The 26,699-nt window shown below is 46.9% G+C and overlaps 2 protein-coding genes across 4 annotated transcripts in view; one reads left to right on the forward strand and one right to left on the reverse strand.

Moving 5' to 3' along the window:
- The window catches only part of GINS3 (GINS complex subunit 3), a 41,835-nt gene extending 34,445 nt beyond the window's left edge, over positions 1-7,390 (reverse strand). For both annotated transcript variants that reach the window (XM_085893324.1, XM_085893326.1), the window contains exon 1: positions 7,148-7,390. In XM_085893324.1, the coding sequence (XP_085749450.1) occupies positions 7,148-7,315 (168 nt within the window). In that variant the 5' untranslated portion in view covers positions 7,316-7,390. The remainder of the gene's footprint in view (positions 1-7,147) is intronic.
- A 168-nt stretch (positions 7,391-7,558) lies between these two features.
- AMFR (autocrine motility factor receptor) overlaps positions 7,559-26,699 on the forward strand; it is a 31,289-nt gene continuing 12,148 nt past the window's right edge. For both annotated transcript variants that reach the window (XM_085893318.1, XM_085893319.1), the window contains exons 1-8: positions 7,559-7,851; positions 15,639-15,731; positions 17,452-17,616; positions 18,438-18,590; positions 18,758-18,798; positions 19,651-19,783; positions 20,432-20,565; positions 25,882-25,992. In XM_085893318.1, the coding sequence (XP_085749444.1) occupies positions 7,705-7,851; positions 15,639-15,731; positions 17,452-17,616; positions 18,438-18,590; positions 18,758-18,798; positions 19,651-19,783; positions 20,432-20,565; positions 25,882-25,992 (977 nt within the window). In that variant the 5' untranslated portion in view covers positions 7,559-7,704. The remainder of the gene's footprint in view (positions 7,852-15,638; positions 15,732-17,451; positions 17,617-18,437; positions 18,591-18,757; positions 18,799-19,650; positions 19,784-20,431; positions 20,566-25,881; positions 25,993-26,699) is intronic.

Genomic DNA, 26,699 nt, shown 5'->3' on the forward strand with positions numbered 1-26,699 from the left:
AGACCGGGTCGGGCCTACCCGTCTGGTGATGAGACGCGGAGCGGCGATGGCGCTTCTCTCCGCGGGCCTCGCGGACAGTGTCAGGCAGGGGGGTGGGAAAAGGGGCCCCCTTGGTCGCACTATCTCAGCGCGGGGGGAAACAGGAGGGGGTTGCTGATGCTCGGGGTATAGAGGATCTTTATTATGTGCGACGAGCGTCTCCACCTCGGCCAGGTCGCGCTGTCGGCCTCCCTCGGGTGCAGCTTCCTGCACGACGCGAGCACCCCCTCGTCTGGTGTCGCCGCCTTTCCACAGCTCCGTCCCCTCCGTTCCGACTCCAACGCACACGACGAGCAGCTCCACCGCCCGCGAAGTCTTGACCCTTTGCTTCCGACTCTCCTCTTCTTGACTCTCCGACCCGTTCTGCTGACTCTCTCGTTCCGACCCTCTTGCGACTGCCTTCTGACTGACGAACACCGTCCTTTTATCCCCCCCGTAACTTCGCCTTTGACCCCCTCCCTTTGACCTTTCACCTCGCTCCCCATTGGCCCGAGAAAAAGTGGGCGTGAAGGCTTTTTGATCCACAAATTTGCATATATCGATCGTTCTGGAGGCGGGGCCAAATCGCCCCTCGCTCACCGATTGGACGGCAAAAAGTGGGCGTGTGTCGTTTTTGATCCGTTTTTGAAGCAGAAAATCCGTGATTTTGTACACGCTGTTCAACGTGCGCCCTACACGAGTCCAGCATCGGTGCCCATGAGTGGCGCGAGATGACGGTGATGCGATGGTGGCGAGTTGTGACGGTAAAGGTCGTGGCGGTTGTGGTGAAGCGGTGGTTGTGGTCGGTGGTTGATGTTGTGGTTGTGATCATGGCGGTTGGTCCAAAATAAAGATAGTAAAAGAAAAACGGCTATCCTAAAGAGTCGCAGCACGTATAAATGACATGTATTCCCACTAGACAACGGGTTTGGGCCTAACTACACATGCACTTACCGAGATACCTCACCTAAGGGACCTGAATGGTGGTTTGCGAATCTGGTAACCACAACACTACCCCCTTCCCTTTTTACAGGCTCGTCCCGAGTCGTCAAATTTTCGTGTGCCATCATGTGTAGTTTTCCCCTAGTACACTTTACCTACGGATCCCTGAGTGCGACATTCATGGTATTCGTGTCCCCAAAATAAATAACCTGAGGGCTGCGTAACTATCTAAACAAACTCACTCATACGGACGACTTAAATAAAATTGCCGGCGCTAAGACAAACATGCCGGGGGCGCACTCATATGTACAGTACATCTTACCTTAACTTACAAATCTTACACTAAACCATGGCCCAGGATCATTGAACTCTGCAAAAGAAAGCAGTTAGCAGGGAGCCAGGCTGCCCGCATGCAGTCTCTGGCTCAAAACAATGCAGGTGACAGGGAACGTGGCTGGCTGCTCACACGCAGTCCAAGGCCTTCCCTTTTGAACTGAACTCAGTGAACCACAACGGTGCTTGGGCTGCACAACGCAGTCTCCGTGCCAGCTCAAGTGGCACACGCAATGAGCACAACGAATGGATGCATGAATGGACACAAACACGGTGCACGGGCCGCCACTGCAGGCCCGTGTTGTAGCTGCCAACAGGGCAGTTCTCGCAGCTTGCAAACTGTTGCCTTGCGGATCCTGGCGCACATGGAAATGAACAGGGGGGGGGCAAAGCAAAAATTGAACGGGGCTGGTGAACGTGGGCAGTGGGCATGGCATGGCAAAGGTGAGCAGGCAAACACAGCCCGCAGAAGAAGGCCGCTGCAGGCAAACATAGCGGGCAGATGAACTGGCCGGCACAGGCCTTGAAGTACAGCAGCTGCAGACGACGTGGCCGGCACAAGCCTTGAAGCAAAACACGGCCAGCCGATGGCACAGGCCTTGCAGCAAAACAACAGCTGCCGATGAAGTTGGCCGGCCTCCGCCTTGAAGACAAACACGGCCAGCCGATGAAGTTGGCCAGCCTTTGCCGTTCAGTGGAGGTTGGTGGAGGGAGTGCGGTGGTGCTGGCCACTTGGAAGGCGGGCTCGGACCTACCTACCTGTCTCCCTCCCAACCTATCGCCTTTGCCTGTCACTGTACATACCCACTCCCTTAATTTGTCAAACCCCAATTTAGCCCCAACTTCTTTATTTTTTATTTTTACTTTTATTTTTACTTCCCCTCTATAAATCGTCCCCTAACCCCCTTTATTGTCCTTGTTCGGCTAACCTATTCTGTCACCTAGCCTACTCCCAACCCCTACGTTCCCTTCCCGGAGGGGAATAAGGGAGAGCTAGCGTCCTGTGTCGAGGCCCAACGAAGCCTCAGAATGGCCTCCCCAGAGTTCGGCGATCTAACCCAAAGTGGGTCCAGCGGCCCACAACGAGAGCGAGGGGATGGATGGTGCGGAGGGGTACACTTCCTAATCTACCCTAACCATTTAACTGTTAAACTACCCCGGGGCTTTCAACAAGCGCCTCTCGCTTAAACTATTGGTTCTAACAACCCAGATTCCCGTCGCCTGTGTTGGTGTCCTTACAATTTCGGGCCTCGCCCCCCAATTTTCTCTCCGTGCCCTCACACGGTCTCCTGGCTAGGACACGTGGCTCCCTTTAGCAGGCACGACCCTCTGCCGAATCTCCCGCTATGGCACCCCGGGCACTACACTGCCTCCGAGCCTACCAGCTCCCTAACACCGGGGAGTGCCCCCCATGGCACCTCCCCTGAAACGCACACGTGGCAGGCCGGCCTCCCGGGCCCCTTTCCGAGGGTCACCCGTGCCCACAACACTGCCCACGCGGCTAATGGCGCCCCGGGCCCCCGCACCAAGCAGGCGCACCCGTGCCCACTACTCTATCCCGGCCCCCCATGGGCCCTTGGCCTACCGCGGCCGACTAGCCTGGTGCCCGGGGTACCCACTCAGCGATACTCACCTTTCGCAGCCACGCTCCCAAGCCCGTCAACAGGGCTCCTGCACCCCTCCAAATGGGTCTCGAGCCTACTTTCCCACCAACAACAAAACGACCTCCATTTTTTCAATTTGACTAACCCAGCTAACTCACTTTACTCTGACCCCGGGGTCCCTTGGGCGGGAGTCACTCCTCCCCCCAATCACTCATCGCACCATGCATTCCCCATTCACTCCATACACACAGACCCGCTGGCCTCACTCACTCACCATGTACTCACCTCACAACTCACCAACTCTTCAACACACACACCGCTGCACTCTGCCATCCTTCTAACTACATCCCCTAACTAACTCGTGCTCCCACGTCGTCCCTTAAACCAGTAGCACGTTCCTTTTAACACTACGTAGCTAAGCTACGTCCCCGCTACACATCCAAAGTCTGTCTCTGTCTCCAAATAAATCATTTTATTTCCTAACCTAAATCTGGCTACAATCCCTCTAACTAATCCATTCCACGGACTCCATGAGGACTTACCCCTGCCCCATGAAGTCGGTCTAACTAAGCTAACCCTTCCCCCTAACTAGTTTTCATCCTGTGCCCAGGTAAGGGGGTCTTTCACCCCTTGCCCAGGAATCCTGTACACCCGAAAGTGAGGCTTGCTTTTTTTTTTTTTTCCATGCGCAGCACCTGCGCGGCAACTCAGAGCTCGCGCACTTTGCACCTGCCCGTGACGTCATGCAGCTGCACGTGTTCCTCGTCCCTCCTTGGACGGGACCATCCGGCAGAGATACCCCTCCTGCCGGATTCCAACCCCACGTGCAGCCATGACGTCACCGTGCGCATAAAAAAAACAAGCCCCACGTCTCGAGGGGTTTCCCACGCGAACACATGTGCTTTGCCCGTTGGAGCTGAACACACACGATCGCGTGGAGAACCCGTCCGGTCCAAATCCATTTACCTGCCTAAACTTTGTCCGTCCGCGGGATCGGCAAATCCACCGCGTGCGTTTCCGGACCGGGACTTCACTCTCGCAAGCGAGCACGTGGCGGTCTCGTGCGTTGCACAGCACGAACCGCGTGCTCACTGCTGGGTGAACCCGGCACGGTCCACGAAACAACTACAGCCGCTACTCGGCTTTCTCTCCTCTGTCGCCGTCAACGTCTCCATTCAACCCACGCACACCTGCGTGTTACGACGCACACAGTCCACTCCATCACATTCACACCGGGAGACGCGGCTGCGTGCTCCCGCATGCCAACCGACATCTCCCTCACATACCGCTCTCTCACACACACGGTCTCCCTTGCACACAGCGACCTTGCACACGGCCGTTCACTCACGCGTGCGGGGGCACTCACCCGCGGTGCCTCACTCGCACTCCGTTCCTCATCCACACACGCGGGGGCACTCAACCGCGGTGCCTCATCCACACACGGTGCCTCACCCACACACGCGGGGGCACTAACCCGCGGTGCCTCACTCACACTGGCCGTTTCATCCACACACGCGGGGGCACTAACCCGCGGTGCCTCACTCACACTGGCCGTTTCATTCACACACGCGAGGGCACTCGCCCGCGGTGCCTCACTCACACTCCGTGCCTCATCCACACACACGGGGGCACTCACCCGCGGTACCTCACCCATACACACGGCGACACTCACACACGCGGTCTCTTCCACACACGGTGCCTCACCCACACACGCGGGGGCACTAACCCGCGGTGCCTCACTCACACTCCGTGCCTCATCCACACACGGCGTGCTGGGAAGCACGTACTCCGGCACCATCGCCACCACACCACTCACACGTGGTGCCTCACTCATACTGGCCGTTTCACTCACACACACGGCCTCACTCACACACGGTGCCTCACCCACGCACGGCGTGCTGGGAAGCACGTACTCTGGCTCCATCGCCACCACACCACTCACACACGGGGTCGCTTCCACACACGGGGACGCACTCACACCTTGCACCACACACACAGGGACAACCATACTGGGGATTCGTGTCCCCACAAGGGTCTCCGGGGCCTCTATACCCCCCAAGCTCTCCGTGCACCCGTCCACAGCACTCGTCCCCTCAACCTCGCAAAGCACGACCGAACTCACCTGGTCGTGACTCGCCTCAAGGGGGCATACTCCCTCCCCTCGTTCCTGGAGGAGGCCATCCAGGTGCTCGCACCGGGTCCCAACACGCTCCGCGAGCTCAACCCCATTGTCCTCCACTACCTCCGTGTGTGCGTGCGCGTCACTTACCCCGTCTTCATCGTGTAGTCTTCCCTCTATTTTTTCTGTCTCCCGTGTCTCTATACATTTTCTCTCCTGGTTCCTTTTTTCTGTCTCTTCCTGGTTCCTTTTTCCTTCCCATCTAAGTCGTTCTTTCTCTCTGAGCCCCATTAGCTGTTCGTTCTCCCTCCGTTTTAGTTGTTCAATTTCACACTCATAGAGTTGTTGTTTTCTCTCCCACTGTTCCTCCTTCTCTTTGTTTTCCAATCTCATCGTTTCTTTCAATTGGCTCATTTCCTTCCTGTGTTTCATTCGCTGTTCTCTCACTACTCTTCCTCGTTTCCTCTCCTGTCCTTCCTTCTCCAGTTTCATGGTTTGCTTCATTTGGTTAATCTCCTTTTTGTGTTTCATTTGCTGCTGTCTAATTACTCTTCTTCGTTTCCTCTCCTGTCCTTCCTTCTCCAGTTTCATGGTTTTCTTCATTTGGTTAATCTCCTGTTTGTGTTTCATTCGCTGTTCTTTGTCAATCGGTCAAAGGTCAAGGCCACAGTGAGGTCAAAAATAAGTCCGTAAATTCACGTGGAGAAATGGAGTATTTTTCCTTCGATCGACATTAGGAGTTCGTTTTAACTTCGATTTTAATTTTGTCTTCGGTTTTTGCGATCGCTTAGGACGCTTAAAACTCGGTTGTCGAAATTCTGGTAAAAATTGGATGTTTTGGAGACGTTTTAAGATTGTATAAAAAATATTTCACTCGCCGCGTCACAGCTCGTCACGTGGTGCAGCGTGCTCGAGCAGAGGCGTCGTTGATCACGTAAAGGTTTTCCGTGTGCGCGCTGACGGTGTTTTCGATAAAGATGGTGTTTAAAAGTCATTTTTTTATCCCAATAAAGGTTATCGTCGCATGCCTGACTCGCTAAGCCGTCGGATTATGTAAAGATTGTTGGTGGATGACCGAATATTACGGTTTTGTGACTTTGATAAAATAATATTAAATAATTGCGTCGAGAAAGGGAGATTTTTGCTTCGGTCGACGTTGCGATTTTTGATGGTTTGGTACAGAATCATCATAGAAACTTCTGGTTTGCGTCGCTATCTTCTCTCGAGACAGCTTTTATTAGACAAGGTCAGAGGTCAAGTTGACGATTTCGTAAGTACCAGTCTATGACTGCTTGTTTGGATGTTTGTTGGGTGGTTGATCTTGTCGAAAAAAAAAAAATTCACATTCTAATATGCGAGAGCTGGAGGTGCCTTCGTGCCAAATGTTACTCCTCCTAGGGTTATGGTCGGATGGTCATGAAAATTCACACTTATCGTCTGGAATACATTGTGCACAAATGATCGAGCCGGATTTTAGATTTAGATCTTTGTTCACCCACAGCACCCTCTCGAACTTTGGGGATTTCCGATTTCAAACCGCATTTTCGGTACTTTTCATTCAAATGGATATGGAGTCATTATCAGTAGATGGAACTGGATGAGATTTGATATGCATAATCTTAAGGTGATTCCCTATCTGCTATAGGACATCCATTTTGCTCTATATCTTATAGTTTCCATGCTTGGAGACCCATCGCCGCCTACTGGCTTGTTCCTCTTTTTCCTCACCCATGGAATCGACTTCCATGTCTTCTTCAATCCCATTCTTCCCTCCAGGTCTTCAAGACAGCTGTTCACCGCCATCTCAGATCATCTCCAATCGAAAAGCATGATCTTTTTTACACCCATTAACCCTCCTCACCCCACCCCCTACCCCTCAACATTACCTGCGCGTCCCTCGTTTGTCTGACCCCGTTTATTTTTCTCCCTCGGCCCTGCTATTCCTTTTGTCGTCGCGTCCTGATCCATTCTGTGCTCCAACTCCTACACGAGCCTCGACTCCGTAAAACCGTCCACAACAAAAACAGAAATATAGTATTTTAAAAGGAACAACATCAGGTGTCATAATGGCGGGAAGAAAGGTCTTCGTGAGGCGGGACCGCTGAGCCGACGTGGATCAGAGCATATTTACCTCAGGAATATTTTCCTCATCCGAACCTTTATCCAGGAATCCAAGCTTCGGTATCGCTTTGTGAACCACGCAGGGAACCTTGTCGTGGGACATGAGTATGTCATCCACGCTGAAGTAACTCTCCCGGACGTGGCCGGAAGACGCGACGCTGTACGAGCCGCTCGACATGACCGCGCGAACGTCAAAACCTCCTCACGACGAGCTCGAGACATCCGCTCCGGAACTCCGGCAGTGACGTCACCGACGCGTCATCAGCGCGCGTCATGGCGGACGCGCGGCGACCAGGGCGGCCCGAATGAAATACATTTTAAGAAATATTTTTGTTTTCGAACTACCAACAAAAATTGCTATCATAATCTATATGCATTTTGTGTTTAAAAGAAACGTTATGATTTATCGCTTTTTTTTCACCGCGATACGCCGCCCATTCTGCTGCGGAGGGCTGTTGCGTCAACGGCCTTTTCCGGCGAGGAGCGGAGATTGCTGACGACGACGACGACGGCGACGGGTTCAGTTGTTCTATCGTTTAAAAATTGTCGTCGTGTTCGTTTGTGACGATGCCCGTGTCACTCCTGGATCGCTTACCGTGGCCGAGTCTGCGCTCGTACCTTGTGTGTAGTGGGACCCTGTTGTTCACGGACGTGCTCATGAGGGCTTGGGGTCCGGACTGTCCGCCGCCCCTCGGACACGTCTGCAGCACGTCGGTACGTACGTCCCGTACTGTGATGTGGAATGTGTGAGTGTCGGAGGTTCAGGGAGGTGTGTGAAGGAGGTGTGTGTGTGTGTTCACGTCCGAACGTGTGGTAAACACACCTGTGGTCCACCTGGAACACGAACTTCATGTCGTCGCTGATTACAAAAAAATAAATAAATAAACGGAAAGTTTGCACTTTGGAACTTGATGTTTATAAATTATTTATTTATTTATTTTTAAAACAGAGACTCACAATGAACAATTAGAAACCTTCATCATGATAATTATCACACTTTTCCTTCTCTTTCTCCTTTTGTCATCACGTTCAATGTATGTTGGAAATTAGAATATATATATATATATATATATATATATATATATATATATATATATATATATATATATATATATATATATATATATATATATATATATATTAATATCCTATAGAAAGTGTGCATCCACCTTTCAAAACGTTCAACTTTTGTTGCCCTATAGCCTGGAATTAAATTGCATTAAATCAGACTTTTTCCCACCTTTTATTTACACATCGTGACCCACAACTTCCAAGTGAAAAACAAATTATACAAATTTCAGAAAATTAGTTATAAAACTAGATTACCTTGGTTGGATAAGTGTCCACCTACCTGAGTTAATACCTGGTGGAAGCACCTTTGACATTAATTAAACCTGTAAGTCTGCCGGGATAGGTTTCTACCAACTTTGCACACCTTGATTGGGCAAAATTTTCCCATTATTCTGTATAAAACTGTTCAAGCTCAGTCAAGTTGCGTGGAGAGTGTCGATGGTCAGAAATCTTCAAGTCATGCCACAGATTTTTTAATTGGTTTTAGGTCGGGGCTCTGACTGGGCCACTCAAGGACATTTATATTTTTGTTCCTTCGCCACTCCAGTGTCGCGTTGGCTGTGTGCTTTGGGTCGTTGTCATGCTGAAAGGTGAACTTCCATCCCAATTTAATCTTTCTTGGAGAGGGCAGCAGGTTTTCCTCTCTGATTTTTCTGTATTTTGCCCCATCCATTGTCCCTTCTATCTTGACAAGTGCCCCAGTCCCTGCTGATGAGAAACATCCCCATAACATGATGCTGCCACCACCATGCTTCACAGGAGGGATGGTGTTCTTTGGGTGATGTGCTGTGTTGCGGTTTGTGCCAAACATAATGCTTTGCATGTCAACCAAAAAGTTCCATCTTTTGTTTGTCGGACAACAAAATTTTTGCCACATGGCTTTAGAATCTCTGGTGTTTTTTTTTTTTTTTTGCATACCTCAAACGGGATTCAAGGTGGGCTTTTTTTGAGTAATGGCTTCCTTCTTGCCACCCTACTTTGTAGGGCAACTGAGCATAACAATTGTGCATTTTGTGAGGAAAGCACCAAATTTGGCACACTAGTAGCCTATCGTATTATGAACAGATTTGGATATCGGGCCATCTCAAATTTTTTGATGGCAGTGGAAAATGGCTGCCACAGCCATCAGCGGCTGAATTTGAGATGGTCCAATATCCAATCTGTTCATAATATTGTTACGAATCTCTTCAGCAATTCAGTCGTGACTTCCCGGAACAACGCCGAGAACCAGTCACGGGTGTGCCTTTTAACGCACACCACGGCCCAGTCCATATTCTACCCGCGTGTGACAGGGTCAATCGCCAAATATCAATATACCTAAGTATTCGCGTGGGTAACCTACCGAGGGACCGTACCTTGGTGAAGGCCTGTTTGGACATGAACCGCTTAAGCGGTCCGTTCCGTTCTGGGATAACCGAGCGGGTATTATCACCAGACCTTGCCGGACCCGATTCTATTATCGGTATTCAAAAACCAACTAGTATTCCGAAAAACAATATGGCACTTCAATTGGGGGGGAAAAAGGACACGACGAACGGGTTAACATTTACACAGCACGTATACAGGCATGCACGTATGCAATAATGCAATCAACAAAAGCAAAAGTAATGCAAAAAGAACTACAACCGTTCTCCACAATCACTTAACAGTCTTACTACTTGACAGACACGGTGCCACAATATGCATTCAAAGCAAAACCCCAGGACATAGACAACCTCATAGACAATGGAGTCACACTGGGCCAGTGGGCCTTTAACGTGGGGCTTTGGTGACCGAAAGGGCCCCAGGAGACCGTTGCAGGTTACCTGCACCCTCGTGGTGCCTTGATAGGGCGAGTCATGACGTCCCATCCCCACGGCAGCTAGCGTAGCCGCGGTTGAGCTCGGGCCTTGCCAAGCGGCAGGCGAGCTCTCTTCAGCTCTCCCCACACGCACGTGCAGGTTCGCGCGACACAGCAGGGCTGCGCCTCCAGCCCGCGTCTCCTTCGTGACGCCCGGACCTCCACCGACTGACCGCTCCCGACTCGGACACAAGCCCAGATCTCCACGCAGCTCCGGCAGCAGCAGCACAGCTCCTTACGCTGCGTCCAGCGGCAGCAACAACACCAGCAATGAGAGAGAGAGAGAGCGAGAGAGAGAACGAGAGAGAGAGAGAGAGAGAGAGAGAGAGAGAGAGAGAGAGAGAGAGAGAGAGAGAGAGAGAGAGAGAGAGAGAGAGAGAGAGAGAGAGAGAGAGAGAGAGAGAGAGAGAGAGAGAGAGAGAGAGAGAGAGAGAGAGAGAGAGAGAGAGAGAGAGAGAGAGAGAGAGAGAGAGAGAGAGAGAGAGAGAGAGAGAGAGAGAGAGAGAGAGAGAGAGAGAGAGAGAGAGAGAGAGAGAGAGAGAGAGAGAGAGAGAGAGAGAGAGAGAGAGAGAGAGAGAGAGAGAGAGAGAGAGAGAGAGAGAGAGAGAGAGAGAGAGAGAGAGAGAGAGAGAGAGAGAGAGAGAGAGAGAGAGAGAGAGAGAGAGAGAGAGAGAGAGAGAGAGAGAGAGAGAGAGAGAGAGAGAGAGAGAGAGAGAGAGAGAGAGAGAGAGAACGAGAGAGAGAGAGAGAGAGAGAGAGAGAGAGAGAGAGAGAGAGAGAGAGAGAGAGAGAGAGAGAGAGAGAGAGAGAGAGAGAGAGAGAGAGAGAGAGAGAGAACGAGAGAGAGAGAGAGAACGAGAGAGAGAGAGAGAGAGAGAGAGAGAGAGAGAGAGAGAGAGAGAGAGAGAGAGAGAGAGAGAGAGAGAGAGAGAGAGAGAGAGAGAGAGAGAGAGAGAGAGAGAGAGAGAGAGAGAGAGAGAGAGAGAGAGAGAGAGAGAGAGAGAGAGAGAGAGAGAGAGAGAGAGAGAGAGAGAGAGAGAGAGAGAGAGAGAGAGAGAGAGAGAGAGAGAGAGAGAGAGAGAGAGAGAGAGAGAGAGAGAGAGAGAGAGAGAGAGAGAGAGAGAGAGAGAGAGAGAGAGAGAGAGAGAGAGAGAGAGAGAGAGAGAGAGAGAGAGAGAGAGAGAGAGAGAGAGAGAGAGAGAGAGAGAGAGAGAGAACGAGAGAGAGAGAGAGAGAACGAGAGAGAACGAGAGAGAACGAGAGAGAGAGAGAGAGAGAAGGAGAGAGAGAGAACGAGAGAGAGAGAGAGAGAGAGAGAGAACGAGAGAGAGCGAGAGAGAGAGAGAGAGAGAGAGAGAGAGAGAGAGAGAGAGAGAGAGAGAGAGAGAGAGAGAGAGAGAGAGAGAGAGAGAGAGAGAGAGAGAGAGAGAGAGAGAGAGAGAGAGAGAGAGAGAGAGAGAGAGAGAGAGAGAGAGAGAGAGAGAGAGAGAGAGAGAGAGAGAGAGAGAGAGAGAGAGAGAGAGAGAGAGAGAGAGAGAGAGAGAGAGAGAGAGAGAGAGAGAGAGAGAGAAACAGAGAGAGAGAGAGAGAGAACGAGAGAGAGAGAGAACGAGAGAGAGAGAGAGAACGAGAGAGAGAGAGAGAACGAGAGAGAGAGAGAGAACGAGAGAGAGAGAGAGAACGAGAGAGAGAGAGAGAACGAGAGAGAGAGAGAGAACACGCTCCGTGCGCCCTTTTTATTACCCATGCTCTGCCCCTCCGCTCTCGCCCCGCCCTCCTTCCAGAACATGCGGGAAACTTCTCGAAGGAAGCGTTTTTCCGCGAAATTAGGGATGCGCGCCACCGCGGTAGTTCTCTTTGTCCCTTGCAGGGTGGTTGTGTGAAGCGGTTGGTCCAAAATAACGATAGCAAATAATAACGGCTAACTCAAAGATCACAGCCCTGTCCACACGAATAACCCCCATTAAACAACGGTGGGGAAATCTATCTGAACACACACTTACCGATATAACTGAACTAAGGGATATCCTTTATGGTGCTCTGCGAATTTCCACAGCCGTAACAATATGTTAGGCTACTCGTGCGCCAAATTTGGTGCTTTCCTCACAAAATGCACAATTGTTATGCTATATTTCGCTAAGTTGCCCCACTAACTGTACAGGCCAGACTTGTGGAGTGCTTGGGATATTGTTGTCACATGCACACAGTGACCAGTCTTTGCAATAAAGGCGTGTAGCTCTTTCAAAGTTGCCATTGGCCTCTTGGTGGCCTCTCTAATCGGTCTCCTCATTGCTTGGTCATACAGTTTGGAGGGACGGCCTGAGTTAGGCAGGGCCTTGGTGGTACCATATCCTTTCCACTTCTTCATGATTGGCTTGACTGTGCTCCAAGGGATATTCAAACCACCCACCCTTCACCCCACCCGAACCACCCTTCAACAAGGTACCAAGGACTATCGACACAAAGACTAATGAACTAACTGATCCTCGAGTCACCTACATGTCCATGTATGCTCTCCCCTTGGGATACGTTTCCAAAACAATAACATCATCATCGTTTTGTGGCCATTTCCACGCTTGCATGTGAAAGCCGTGCTTCACCTCATAGCTGCTTTCCAGGCTGCACTGTCCCTTGCTCGCTCTCTTGTTAGGCCTTTCACTCTCAGATCGTCTCTTGGCAACACATCCCATGTTTTCCTCGGACGGCCTTGAGCTCTCCTTCCATTCACATTCATATTTCGACACACCTTCAGTTCTAGGTCGGTCCTTATTTAATTTTTTTTTTCGGAAATTTCAAGGGGCTAACCCGAATTTAGGTTGATATTTATGAGAAAAAAATATATATTTAAAAAATATGAACCCGAAAAAAAATTGTCTCGGGGTTTGCTACCAGCTGTCAAAAATTGTAAAATATGTGCATTTTAATGTTTTTTTTTTGTATTTTTATGTCAGTGATATTTGTCATGAAATTTTTGCGTGCTTACTGGTTGGTTCGAACGTGAATAACACGAAAAAAATGTTTTTGATCCCCAAAAAGTGTTACATATGTCCCGAAACGTGGCTCAAAAATGGGGAAATTTTCCATTCTCAACATGAAATTATGTCTTTTGTTCTTGTACTGACACCGTGACACGGCTTGTTGTATGTATGAGATATTTATTGTTTAGATCTGTTGTATTGTCTGCTCATTACTCCATTGAATCACTGAGTCCGTCAGTCAGTGACTGACTGACTGCCGTCAATTTCAGGTCTGGTATCCGGTCATTCAGGCATTTAGCGAAATTGCCTTTCGTGAACTAATGATAACTATTCTGTCGTTTCAGAATATGTACTGAATTCAGACCTGACATTGTTAAAGCGAATGGATAAATATTCCGAAGTGAACGTTGATATATCTAAGGCAACGGTTGAAAAGTTGCTGGGACAGCTGTGGTACTTATCGGTAGAACTGTTACCATGATGTCTATTTGACCGAAACGTGTCAATTGAGACAAAAATAAAAATATCTCAAACTCTAAAAGAACAAGACGATGACGATGATGAAGCACCGAAAAGAGCTGTTGTTCCCCAGAAAGATATCATGCGCCGAAAACTGGACGATTTCGCATCTCCGAGAAGCAGAAGTTTTTTTTGATGTACTGACATTTGAACTCTGACTTTCTGCACAAAGACCTGAAGATGGTTTCGTACAGAGCCGGACTATCGTCAGCAAGCTGAAAGTTGTGAATGACTCTGCAGAGCGTGGTGTAGCCCTGGCGACTGAGTACATCAGTCTTATTACGTACGATGAGGAGCAAAATCAGTACCTATTACAAGCGGTAACTGATCACCGAAAACGATTCCTGGACTGTAACAAATCAACTTTGAACAAGTGAACTATAGCTCTTGTCCCGTCTGTTCAAAGACTCCGTCTGCAAACTGCGGAGTTCGAAAAACGCGAAAAATACATAAAATCTTGATTTTTTTTTTTTTTAGACTTTTCAAGTTTCACTGAAACGGACTGGAAAAATCTTGCCAAGTTCAACAATATTTTTCTGCAGTATTTCAGATTCCAATGCACCAGAAAACATCATACATTACATGTTAATGTCATTTTGGCATAAGATTCAAAAAAAGAAAAATATAAAATGAATTTCTTGTTTTTCAAATTTCGATGGACGGGAGCAACCCCTAAAATATTTTTTTTCGGATTCATATTTTTTTAATATCTTTTTTCTCATAAATATCAACCTAAATTCGGGTTAGCCCCTTGAAATTTCCGAAAAAAATAAAACAAGGACAGACCTAACTTTCACACAACTACCCACCCACATCCTTTCCACATGTCCGAATCATCTCAACTGACATCTACGCATGTTTTCTATACCGAACCTATCTCCTAATTCCACATTTGATTTCCTATCCTTCAGTGTCACATCACACATCCACCTCGTCGTTCTCATTTCATTTCATTCACACCTCCATTCATCTTCCTTTTTGATCACCCATGTTTCACTGCCATACAACATCATGCTTCTAACGCAAGCTGCATTTACAGACAGCACAGGGACACCTCCCTCTTCTTTCCACACTTCCTTCTCCCGCACCACGAATCAGTACTTTAGTTTTCCCCGTATTCACTTTCAATCCTCTGGCCTCCCTACCCTCCTTCAATACTGTGTATATTTACCCATTACCTCTTCCACAATGTCGGTGATCAGCATACAAGAGTTCACAAGGTGAGCATCCTCTAAATTCCTGTGATATCGCCTCAAGAACCATGATGAACAGGATTGGGCTCAAGACTGACCCCCTGATGAACACCCACTTTCACTTCAAAATCCTCACACTGCTTTCATTTACTCTCACAGAGGTTTTTGGCCCATCGTTCATTGCCATGACAACCCCAACTAACCAATCCTCCACACGTAACGTTCTCATGGACCATTGCACCACTTCCCAAGGCACAATGATGGTATATGTACATATATATATATTATATATATCATAATTGCACAGTAAGGCAACAATTCATGTCATGTTACCACGGCCATTGCTGCACAATCTGTGACCAACATACATCATCTGCCCCAAAAATACATTCTTTCGTCGTACAGTCAAAGGGACATCGTTTCGCGGTTGGGAAAACGATTTATTAAAAACCATTTCCCAACCTGAGCACACCGTGACGTCAGCATCACGATGTACTTCACCACGACCCCGAGAGGGCATCTCGCAGTGCAATTCAAGCCTTGATGTCAAGGGTTCAACATGGTGCAAGTCGACGTGTACCGAGGTGACCGCTCGGACCGCCCCCCCTCCCCCCCCCCCCGCGTGATTTCTCAAACCTCCCCAGCCCACGGATATGTTCCTACTCACGTTGCTCTCGATTACTAATTTTTCAGGGAATTTACTTGGGATACCAACCCCAGGGTTAAGTCTTGGGATGATTTTGAGAGGGTTAGAATCCAGCCACTGAGCGAGGTTTTTGAGACGATTAAACCTTAAAAATTTTTTTTTTTTTTCTTACTTTGTGCATTCCGTTTTCAGGCTTCCTGTGTGGAGTAATCAGTCGCTGGACTTGTAATAACCGTGAGATTTGTATTTTGCAGGTGTTGGTGAACACGGTGTGTTGCCTGCTAATTCTGGTTGCCTTGGGATTGCAATATGTTGTCTTTGGCCCTCTGCGCTTCAGCGAGAGACAGGTAAGCAGGGTCGGTCGGTTGCAGTTGATGCCACCGTGCTGTACTCCAACGCATTACATCCTGACTTTGATTCCGCAAATACGATGTGTTTGTACGTACACAGGCAGTTGTTGATCGAAAGATTGGCTGAATTTTTGTTTTGGTCGTGAATATCGCCATTGCCATGTCCTGTTCAAATTGCCGGAGGGTTTTTCATTGTGAAGTTTACAATGTCGTTGAACTTGTTTCCAAGCAATCGGCCTTCGAAGGTGCACTTTCAAAAAGGCATGTGCAGCCACACAACTTTGCACAACACGTTTCAAGATTCATGCTTCAACATGTTCAAGCTTCAACATGTTTCTTGTTTCAAGCTTGCTGGTATCCTGTGTCGGAGCGGCGACCCGTCCAGGATTGTGCCCAATAGCCAAGGAGTCTGCTTAGGCAGCACCGACGCTCTGCACGGAGTATTGTCCCAACGGATGGATGGATGGATACATGGATGGATGGATGGATGGGACTTACCTGTGGTTGCAATCACCAAATCAGTCATGGTCATTTAGAAATGGGGTTTAAATGGTGAATTGCTCTTCCATGAGCCTTGCTCCTGCAAACGAAAGAGGGAGAGAGAGGGAGAGGGAGAGAGAGGGGAGAGAGAGAGGGGAGAGAGAGAGGAGACAGGAGGGAGAGAGAGAGAGAGAGAGAGAGAGAGAGAGAGAGAGAGAGAGAGAGAGAGAGAGAGAGAGAGAGAGAGAGAGAGAGAGAGAGAGAGAGAGAGAGAGAGAGAGAGAGAGAGAGAGAGAGAGAGAGAGAGAGAGAGAGAGAGAGAGAGAGAGAGAGAGAGAGAGAGAGAGAGAGAGAGAGAGAGAGAGAGAGAGAGAGAGAGAGAGAGAGAGAGAGAGAGAGAGAGAGAGAGAGAGAGAGAGAGAGAGAGAGAGAGAGAGAGAGAGAGAGAGAGAGAGAGAGAGAGAGAGAGAGAGAGAGAGAGGAGAGAGAGGAGAGAGAGGAGAGAGAGGAGAGAGAGGAGAGAGAGGAGAGAGAGGAGAAGAGAGGAGAAGAGAGGAGAAGAGAGGAGAAGGGAGGAGAAGGGAGAGAGGGGAGAGAGAAGAGAGAGAAGAGAGAGAAGAGAGAGAAGAGAGAGAAGAGAGAGAAGAGAGAGAAGAGAGAGAAGAGAGAGAAGAGAGAGAAGAGAGAGAAGAGAGAGAAGAGAGAGAAGAGAGAGAAGAGAGAGAAGAGAGAGAAGAGAGAGAAGAGAGAGAAGAGAGAGAAGAGAGAGAAGAGAGAGAAGAGAGAGAAGAGAGAGAGGGGAGAGAGAGGGGAGAGGGGGAGAGAGGGGAGAGAGGAGAGGGAGGAGAGAGAGAGAGGAGAGAGAGAGAGAAGAGAGAGAAGAGAGAGAAGAGAGAGAAGAGAGAGAAGAGAGAAGAGGGAGGGAGAGAGAGAGAGAGAGGGGAAGAGGGAGAGAGAGAGAGAGAGGGGAAGAGAGAGAGAGAGAGAGAGAGAGAGGGGAGAGGGGAGAGGGGAGAGAGGAGAGAGAGAGGAGAGGAGAGGAGAGGAGAGATATCGTAACATTAGAGGGTGAAAGGGTGCAGAGGATTTTCAGTGTTGGAGAGACAAAATTGACTGCAAAGTCTTTTCATTTTTCTTTTTTTTTTTGCATACATAATAAATGGACGGAGTTGAGGTTTATCGGTTTGAAGTCTGTACGTACAATCGGACTTGATCCCTCGTTCTCTGTGTTTTGCAGCACCTGAAAGACAAGTTCTGGAATTTTGTTTTCTACAAGTTTATCTTTGTTTTCGGCGTGCTCAATGTGCAGTCCATGGACGAAGTTGTTTTTTGGTGTGTCTGGTTTGCTGTTCTGGCTTTCATGCTTCTCATGACCCAACTCTGCAAAGACCGCTTTGAATACGTGAGTGTATTTTTATTTTTATTTTTTTAATGTTCTCCGTTTTTCAAATCTATATGGATACAAGGACTGTGTTTGTCTGTCTTTGTTTTTGTTTCGTCTGTCTCTGTCTGTCGCTCTCTCTCTCCCTCCCCACGCCCCTCCCTCCTCCCCCTTTTTCACATAAGTCACCCAACTTCGACGTTTAATTAACACTTAAGTGTCTTGCAGTTCTGCTTACGCCATCTAAGTTTACTTGCAACTTATTCTTTTACGTTGTTTAGCTATTTCGAAAACAGATCTTTCTCGGTGTTCGCCATGCTGGATGACGTTCCGGTGGGCAGCCCTTCCATCCCTGGATTGCTGCTGCTGCTATTTATTATATGCCCCCCCCCTCTTCTTCTCCTTCTTCTTATTTTTCTTTCAGCTTCTCTCATTTTACATGGGGTCACCACAATGATGGTTGATCACCCTTCTCCATATCCTCCTGATCGGAGCCCATCCTTCTTCCAACGCCACAACTTCTAAATCTCTCACCCAACATCCTTCCCTCTGGTTTTTGGCCTTCCTCCTCTTCTTCCTGGCAATCCCATCTCCATTTTGTGCCTCACCACAAATCCCTCACCACAAGTCCTGTCAAATCCCAATCACCCATCCTTGATGGGTACATCTGCTCATGTTGCACATTTTGACGGCATCTTGATTCTGCTTCTCTTGTGCAAAAATTTCTCGAAATACATTCGTAATTCAACGCCTGAGCTCCATCCTTTTTATAAGATGATTTCTTTGGATTGCTTAACTCATCGGTCTTTACTCATCTCTGCTTTTGCCCTTTAACCCCGCAGCTTTCGTTTTCCCCGACCACCCCGATAACGAGTCACGTGAGGGTCTTTTCTGTGCTCGCATCCATGATGATTTTATGCCTCGGCCTTCTGGCCTATTCATTGCTCTCTGGCCATTTTTACAGCTCGCACACAATTTCCTTCATGGCTGCGGAGGTGAGTACTGTGTTTTGGTTTAAATGAAAAAAAAAAATAACATAATAATAATAATAATAACAAAAAACATTCACGGACTCTGCTAATCCTTGGCCGTGCAAGCTCATCGGACAAATCCATGGAATACTGTATCTCCCAATAATTTATTTTTTTTCTCTTCCTTGCAGTGTTTGCTCGTGTTGTGCAAAACGGTGCACGTTATCGTGAGGTATGGAATTTAGCAGTCTGCGAAAGTTGCAGTTGATTTGTGTATTTTGCAAACATTTGCACATCTTTTGCTCGATACTTGCAAATGTTATTTATTTGTGAACATCGAGAATGAGTTGCCAAGAGTGTGCTGAGCTTGCGCACACAGTGAGCCATTATTTCGGTCACTGAGCCGTTGTGGCTTTTTATTTAGCCTTGCGCTCCTTTGTTTCAACCTCGAGGACGGGTACGGGGGCGGGGGGGGGGCATCGGTGTGGCTGTAATCGTGCCACGAGTCTTCTGTTATTATTACCTCCGCCACCGAAGATGAAGGAGGTGATGTTTTCACCCCCTTTCTTGTCTGTCTGTCTCTGTCTCTGTTTGTGTGCAGGATATTTCAAAACGTTGTGGATGGATCCGGATGAAATTTTGTCGGCAGGTTGGGCGTGTGACAAGGACGAACTGTTTAGATTTTGCTGAAGATCCGGATCCGACTACTAGAATTTTAAAAGTGATTCTTCACCGTTGAGCGATGGGGCCAAAAATGATATATAGCGCGACATCTCCAAAAGTTGTGGACGGATTCGGACCAAACTTGGTGGACAGGTTGGGTGTTTGGCAAGGACGAATCGATTCGATTTCAGTGAAAATCCGAATCTGGATCTGGATAGGAGAATTATTTAATTTTTGAAGTGATTCTTCACCGTTGAGAGACGGGGCCAAACACGATCTCGTACTGTATCGCGTGATATTTCAAAGATGTATTGATCGGGCCCGATTATGGCGTCGTGGATCAGGCATTGCGTGGCGGAGGTGTGCACTCCACCGAGTGCCCTTCTCATATCTTTTTTTGTTTTGTTTCCATCGCTTTTAGATATGCCATTCATTTGTGGGACCTGGCTCAAGATGGCACATGGGAGGTGAAGAGTACCTTTGTGTACTACACCGATCTCATTATTCATCTTTTCATGCTGTCTGTGGATCTTGCACATCACATCCACATGCTGGTAAGGTTTTCTTCATTCGCTCATATTCTCTCTTGGTTTGTAAAGGGGGTGGGCAGGATGAGGGGTGGGCAGCAGCAGGGGTGGTAATTCGGCAACACCACTTGATGGGGGAACTTGGGATAAGTATAATTGTAATAGCAAGTAATATTATTGACCTTTCTGTTTCCTTGCGTATGATCTCGGTTAATTAATCCATTATGATCGATATCGGAGAGACGTACATGACAAAATATCGATTATATCTGTTGAGTTGTACATTTAGCAAGCAAGCTCTGCTTAATCCTGTCGTCAAACCTTGAAAGTGTACTCGAGGTTGTATTGTGAAATGAGCTTCATATAAAATTATATCAAATGGTGCGATTCAACATTTGCCTCTCCCTGTCCGTCCTCTCGCCCTTCTCTCCCCGCCCCACCGGAATGAACGTGATATTAAGTATCATTTTTTTCTTCTTTTTAATGGATTGGATGATTCAAACAGACAAAAACCATGTACTTTAATTGTAGGTTTATCTTTGCCGCTCATTTGTTGGTTCCCTGCAGAGGTTTCATCTCTGATCGGCTCATTTTCTCCCATTTGATATTTGGTACGATGATGTCTGATGTGCAAAATTGTAACTTTTCCCGCAATTAATTGTGTGGCTTTCTCAGCTGTTCAGCAACATCTGGCTGTCAATGGCCAGTCTCGTGATCTTCATGCAGCTCCGCTACCTGATACAAGAGGTACAAAGGCGCGTACGCCGACACAATAACTACCTGCGCGTTGTAGGGAGTATGGAAACAAGGTGATTATTCTGCATGTTCATACAAGAAAGGTTTATTTTCCAAGACTGTTCTAATGGGGACGGCCTCCCTGTTAACACTCACCCCTCTGCAGGGCTCGGCATGAACGGTTGTCCAACTGTCCGGGACAGATAATTCTGTCTGGAGGAGAGGTCAATTTTCAAACCTGGAAGCTTCATAAGCGTGTGACAAACCTTAACCACGAACGTAATTCTTTTCTACATGAAGCCACAGTTGTCGTCGCCTTTGGTATGCAACACAATGCTGCTGGGTAGCATCTGTGCTGCCGATGTAGTGCCCCCTGCTAGTTATGGCAGGAATTTTGAACTTGGCCATAGCTCGTCAACTTTTCATGAAGGGCACCGTGGGATCTTTAACGTCCACCATTTAATGCTGGTAGACGGGATTCCCATTTAACGTTCATCCGAGGGATGGCGCACACATTGTTGAACCGCCCTGCCTGTGAAACACCAGGATGACAGTTTATAGGTGGGCCGAGAATTGAACCCAGGCGAGACGGTTTAGAGGCGAGTGTGTGTACCCTATCGACCATTCTTCCAGCCCAAAGCTACAGTGATTAGCAGCAACTAAGAGAGGATCTTTACAGACCTGACGACCCCCCCCCCCCCCCAAGCGCCTTGAAATAAAAAATGGTGTTGCCCCACACGCTCATCGTAGTAGTTGGACAGGCAAAATATAAAACTTACCTTTCCCATGGACAGGATGGAAAATAAGGTTTTGTTGATCCTTGCTCTGTAACCTTTTATTTTTTTAATGTGTTCAAAATCATGTTTTGACTCCGTTTTACTGTCCATTGGACCCGTGGCTGATGTGCACGAACAGGGCTGATAATATTCCACCGTTGGTCACAGCCATATAATTGTCTAGTGGCCCCGCCCCCATCAGGCTGATTGACAGTCGTAGTCCCGCCCACCGCTCTGATCCCTTTCCTTTTCCTTTAAAACGGAATGCAGTTTTGCGTACTTTTCATGGAATCCTTTTAAGCGATTTAAAAAAAATTGATCAGTTTGTACCTTCCCATGATAAAATGCAGCGGATTCCCGTTCAAACGAAGTTCGTAGCTTAAACCAATTTTGAGTTGGGCTATCACAAAAGAAGAAGTCCAATAATATGAAGAAAAATGACAAACGGGCACTTATGGGTTTCTTGTTTTTCAAATTCAGCAATGATGTCCCAAGATTTAACGAGTGTTATTGGACGGGGGAATTCTCTGCAGATGACTGGTCGGTAATTTATAACTTGATAAGTTTTATCTCGGGAGATTTGTTCTAAAGATCTAAAGATTTCATAAGTATATTGATCACTTCCGTTTCTTTGTCTGTTTATTTGTCTGTTTGTTTGTCTGTTTGTCTGTTTGTTTGTTTGTTTGTTTGTAGGCACGATAACTCGAGAACGGAAGAAGCTACCAATGTCAAATTACACCACGTGATTCAGGAGGGTAATGGCTAGTGCTGATTAGATTTTGGTCAAAATCGGTAAAGGTCAAGGTCACAGTGAGGTCAAACATAATTCCGTAAATTAATGTGGAGAAATGGAGTATTTTTGCTTCGCTCGACGTTACGAGTTCGTTTTAACTTCGATTTTAATTTTGTCTTCGGTTTTTGCGATCGCTTAGGACGCTTAAAACTCGGTTGTCAAAATTCTGGTAAATATCGGATGTTTTGGACACGTTTTAAGATTGTATAAAAAATATTTCACTCAACGCGTCACGGGTCCCATGATGCAGTGCGCTCGAGCAGACGCGTCGTTGAGTCATGTTAAGGTTTTCCGTGTGCGCTGACTGTGTTTTCGATAAAGATGGTGTTTAAAGTCATTTTTTTATCCCAATAAAGGTTATCGTCGCATGCCTGACTCGCTGAGCCGTCGGATTATGTAAAGATTGTTGGTGGATGGTCGAATATTACGGTTTTGTGACTTTGATAAAATAATATTGAATAATTGCGTGGAGAAATGGAGATTTTTGCTTCGGTCGACGTTACGAGTTCGTTTTAACTTCGATTTTAATTTTGTCTTCGGTTTTTGCGATCGCTTAGGACGCTTAAAACTCGGTTGTCGAAATTCTGGTAAAAATTGGATGTTTTGGAGACGTTTTAAGATTGTATAAAAAATATTTCACTCGCCGCGTCACAGCTCATCACGTGGTGCAGCGCGCTCGAGCAGAGGCGTCGTTGATCACGTCAAGGTTTTCCGTGTGCGCGCTGACGGTGTTTTCGATAAAGATGGTGTTTAAAAGTCATTTTTTTTATCCCAATAAAGGTTATCGTCGCATGCCTGACTCGCTGAGCCGTCGGATTATGTAAAGATTGTTGGTGGATGGTCGAATATTACGGTTTTGTGACTTTGATAAAATAATATTGAATAATTGCGTGGAGAAATGGAGATTTTTGCTTCGCTCGACGATACGAGTTTGTTTTAACTTCGATTTTAATTTTGTCTTCGGTTTTTGCGATCGCTTAGGATGCTTAAAACTTGGTTGTCGAAATTCTGGTAAAAATCGGATGTTTTGGAGACGTTTTAAGATTGTATAAAAAATATTTCACTCGACACGTCACGGGTCGTCACGTGGTGCAGTGCGCTCGAGCAGACGCATCGTTGAGTCACGTAAAAGTTTTCCGTGTGCGCGCTGACGGTGTTTTCGATAAATATGGTGTTTAAAAGTCATTTTTTATCCCAATTAAGGTTACCGTCGCATGCCTGACTCGCTAAGCCGTCGGATTATGTAAAGATTGTTGGTGGATGGCCGAATATTACGGTTTTGTGACTTTGATAAAATAATATAAAATAATTGCGTGGAGAAATGGAGATTTTTGCTTCGGTCGACGTTACGATTTTTGATGGTTTGGTAGAGAATCATCGTAGAAACTTCTGGTTTGGGTCGCTACCTTCTCAAGAGACAGCTTTTATTAGACAAGGTCAGAGGTCAAGTTGACGATTTCGTAAGTACCAGTCTATGACTGCTTGTTTGTTTGTTTGTTTGTTTGTAGGCACGATAACTCGAGAACGGAAGAAGCTACCAATGTCAAATTACACCACGTGATTCAGGAGGGTGATTGCTAGCACTGATTAGATTTTGGTCAAAATCGGTCAAAGGTCAAGGTCACAGTGAGGTCAAACATAATTCCATAAATTCATGTGGAGAAATGGAGTATTTTTGCTTCGGTCGACGTTACGAGTTCGTTTTAACTTCGATTTTAATTTTGCCTTCGGTTTTTGCGATCGCTTCAAACGCTTTACACTGGGTTGTTGAAATTCTGGTAAAAATCGGATGTTTTGGAGACGTTTTAAGATTGTATAAAAAATATTTCACTCGCCGCATCACGGCTCATCACGTGGTGCAGCGCGCTCGAGCAGACGCGTCGTTGAGTCACGTTAAGGTTTTGCGTGTGTGCACTGATGGTGTTTTTGATAAAGATGGTGTTTAAAAGTCATTTTTATCCCAATAAAGGTTATCGTCGCATGCCTGACTTGCTAAGCCGTTGGATTATGTAAAGATTGTTGGTGGATGGCCGAATATTACGGTTTTGTGACTTTGATAAAATAATATTAAATAATTCCGTGGAGAAATGGAGATTTTTGCTTCGGTCGACGTTACGAGTTCGTTTTAACTTCGATTTTAATTTTGCCTTCGGTTTTTGCGATCGCTTCAAACGCTTTACACTGGGTTGTCGAAATTCTGGTAAAAATCGGATGTTTTGGAGACTTTTTAAGATTGTATAAAAAATATTTCACTCGCCGCATCACGGCTCATCACGTGGTGCAGCGCGCTCGAGCAGACGCGTCGTTGAGTCACGTTAAGGTTTTGCGTGTGTGCACTGATGGTGTTTTTGATAAAGATGGTGTTTAAAAGTCATTTTTATCCCAATAAAGGTTATCGTCGCATGCCTGACTTGCTAAGCCGTTGGATTATGTAAAGATTGTTGGTGGATGGCCGAATATTACGGTTTTGTGACTTTGATAAAATAATATTAAATAATTCCGTGGAGAAATGGAGATTTTTGCTTCGGTCGACGTTACGAGTTCGTTTTAATTCGGATCGCAATTCTGTTTTCACTTTTGGTAACGGTTAAGTATGCGTAACACTCGGTTGTCGAAATTCTGATAAAAATCGGATGTTTTATAAGATTTATGTCGGGTGTCGTGTCTAAGGCTTAACTGAAGATTATGCTAATGAGGGGGATTGTAACACACGTCATTACGCGCTCGTTTTAAAGTCAATTTCAATCCTGTCTTCAATTTTGGTAACGGTTCAGTCTGCTTAACACTCGGTTGTCGAAATTCTGGTAAAAATCGGATGTTTTATGAGAGGTTTGGTACAGAATCATCGTAGAAACTTCTGGTTTGCGTCGCTACCTTCTCTGGAGACAGCTTTTATTAGACAAGGTCAGAGGTCAAGTTGACGATTTCGTAAGTACCAGTCTATGACTGCTTGTTTGTTTGTTTATTTTTTTGATGGTTTATTTTGTCGTGAGCCAACGGAGTTGTCCGGGCCATCCGTACACAAGAGGTCTGCCGACTTCTTGATGAGTTGTGGTTTTTCAGCAGTCCAGACGTGTCGTGATATTTTGTCAGTATGTAGCCCTACAGCGTCGATCAGACAGTCACGTGATGATACGCGGTGAGGTGCTATGAATCGATGAAGTGGGGAGGTGCAGCCAGAGCGTTTTAAAAGAAAATTATTATTATGCATCGAGAGGTGTTCTGAATTTTGAGACAAGACTACGTACTTTTTAATTGCGCAGCGGGAGCAGTTTCAAGTTCCGTCAGAGGCATTCCAGTGAGACCATAAAACATTTTTCTGCCGTTATATTAAATGTGGTATCGGAGAGAGCCTTCCTCGTGGAAAACCGTAAAATTGACGCCTTATAGCAAGGGATGCCTGTATATACAATCAACATTGGAGGTGGGGGGGGGCACATGAAATACGTGACTTTTTTTGGGGGGGGGATTTGACACTTATGCCATGCTCCATGATGTGGGGACTTGGAGTCACAGGGGTCAAAACGGAAAAACAAAAAATTAACTCAAAATTTGATATTGTGTAATTCCCGGTGGAACCTTTTTGCCATTTTTCAACTTTGCTTTGGGTGAGAAACGGGATTTGTGATGACGTGCTATCGAGTTCGCTCTCATTTATTTTGTGCTCAGGTTCGACGCTCTGCTTGATGTGAATCGATTTGTGACACGGAGCTTTTCATTTCGAATGTAACAGACCTTGCGTCGTCCAATAGCTTCGTCGTGATGGTTAATAAATTACCGGCCTTTTGAGTAGATCGTTGTTGCACGGTTTATTGTCGCAGATTTGCCTTGGCCACTGTGGAAGAGCTCGCGGAAAACAACGACGACTGTGCCATTTGCTGGGACAGCATGCAGGTGGCCCGAAAGCTGCCTTGTGGACACCTCTTTCACAAGTACATGACCCGAGCACAACCATAATATAACACAAAATGGCCCTCACTCTTCACCCCCTTCACCACCACCTCCGCATCGATGTAACGGCGAACACGCCGAGTGCTAGTTTTTCATCAATCCAGCTTGGAGTCATGATCACAAGGGTCGAATTATTTAGAGTGCAAAATGATTTGCTTTTGAAGTGTTGTTTTTTCTGCTCATTTTCAAAAATCTGAAGTCATTGGCCGTTTGATGTGTTAAAGGGCAACAGAAGGAAACTAATTTGAGGGGAAGGCAAGTGCACTGGATCTTTTTCTAAAATTGATAAATGCATCTATTTTTTTGCCTCTTCCCCTCGCACCTCGAAGCACCTGTCGTGCAACGCAAAGACGATTGCCAGCTAATAAGAATGCACCTGTCCACCGACCTGGCAGTGACCTATCGTATGACTCTTCCTTGCCGCAATCACCAAATCCTCCTCGAAACGCATGATGATATCCAGAGAGAGGGGCATGATGTAAATTGTAAAAGATCCAGTCCCGGTATTATTATTATTATTATTATCATCATGCGCAGCGTCGAAAGCCGTCTCGTTCAAGGGATTTCACTCCTGAATGGACGTACCAATTCCATCATCGCTTTTAACTTGTGGAAGCGTAATGAGTTGTTCCTGTTTTGGTGGGACCCCCTTTCGTTTTGCAGAACTGCTGCTGTTCGTCGAACGGTC

This window comes from Eptatretus burgeri, chromosome 8, assembly GCF_056783735.1.
Source record: "Eptatretus burgeri isolate ZD-2024b chromosome 8, Ebu_testis_v1, whole genome shotgun sequence".
In the NCBI taxonomy this organism is placed as follows: domain Eukaryota; kingdom Metazoa; phylum Chordata; class Myxini; order Myxiniformes; family Myxinidae; genus Eptatretus; species Eptatretus burgeri.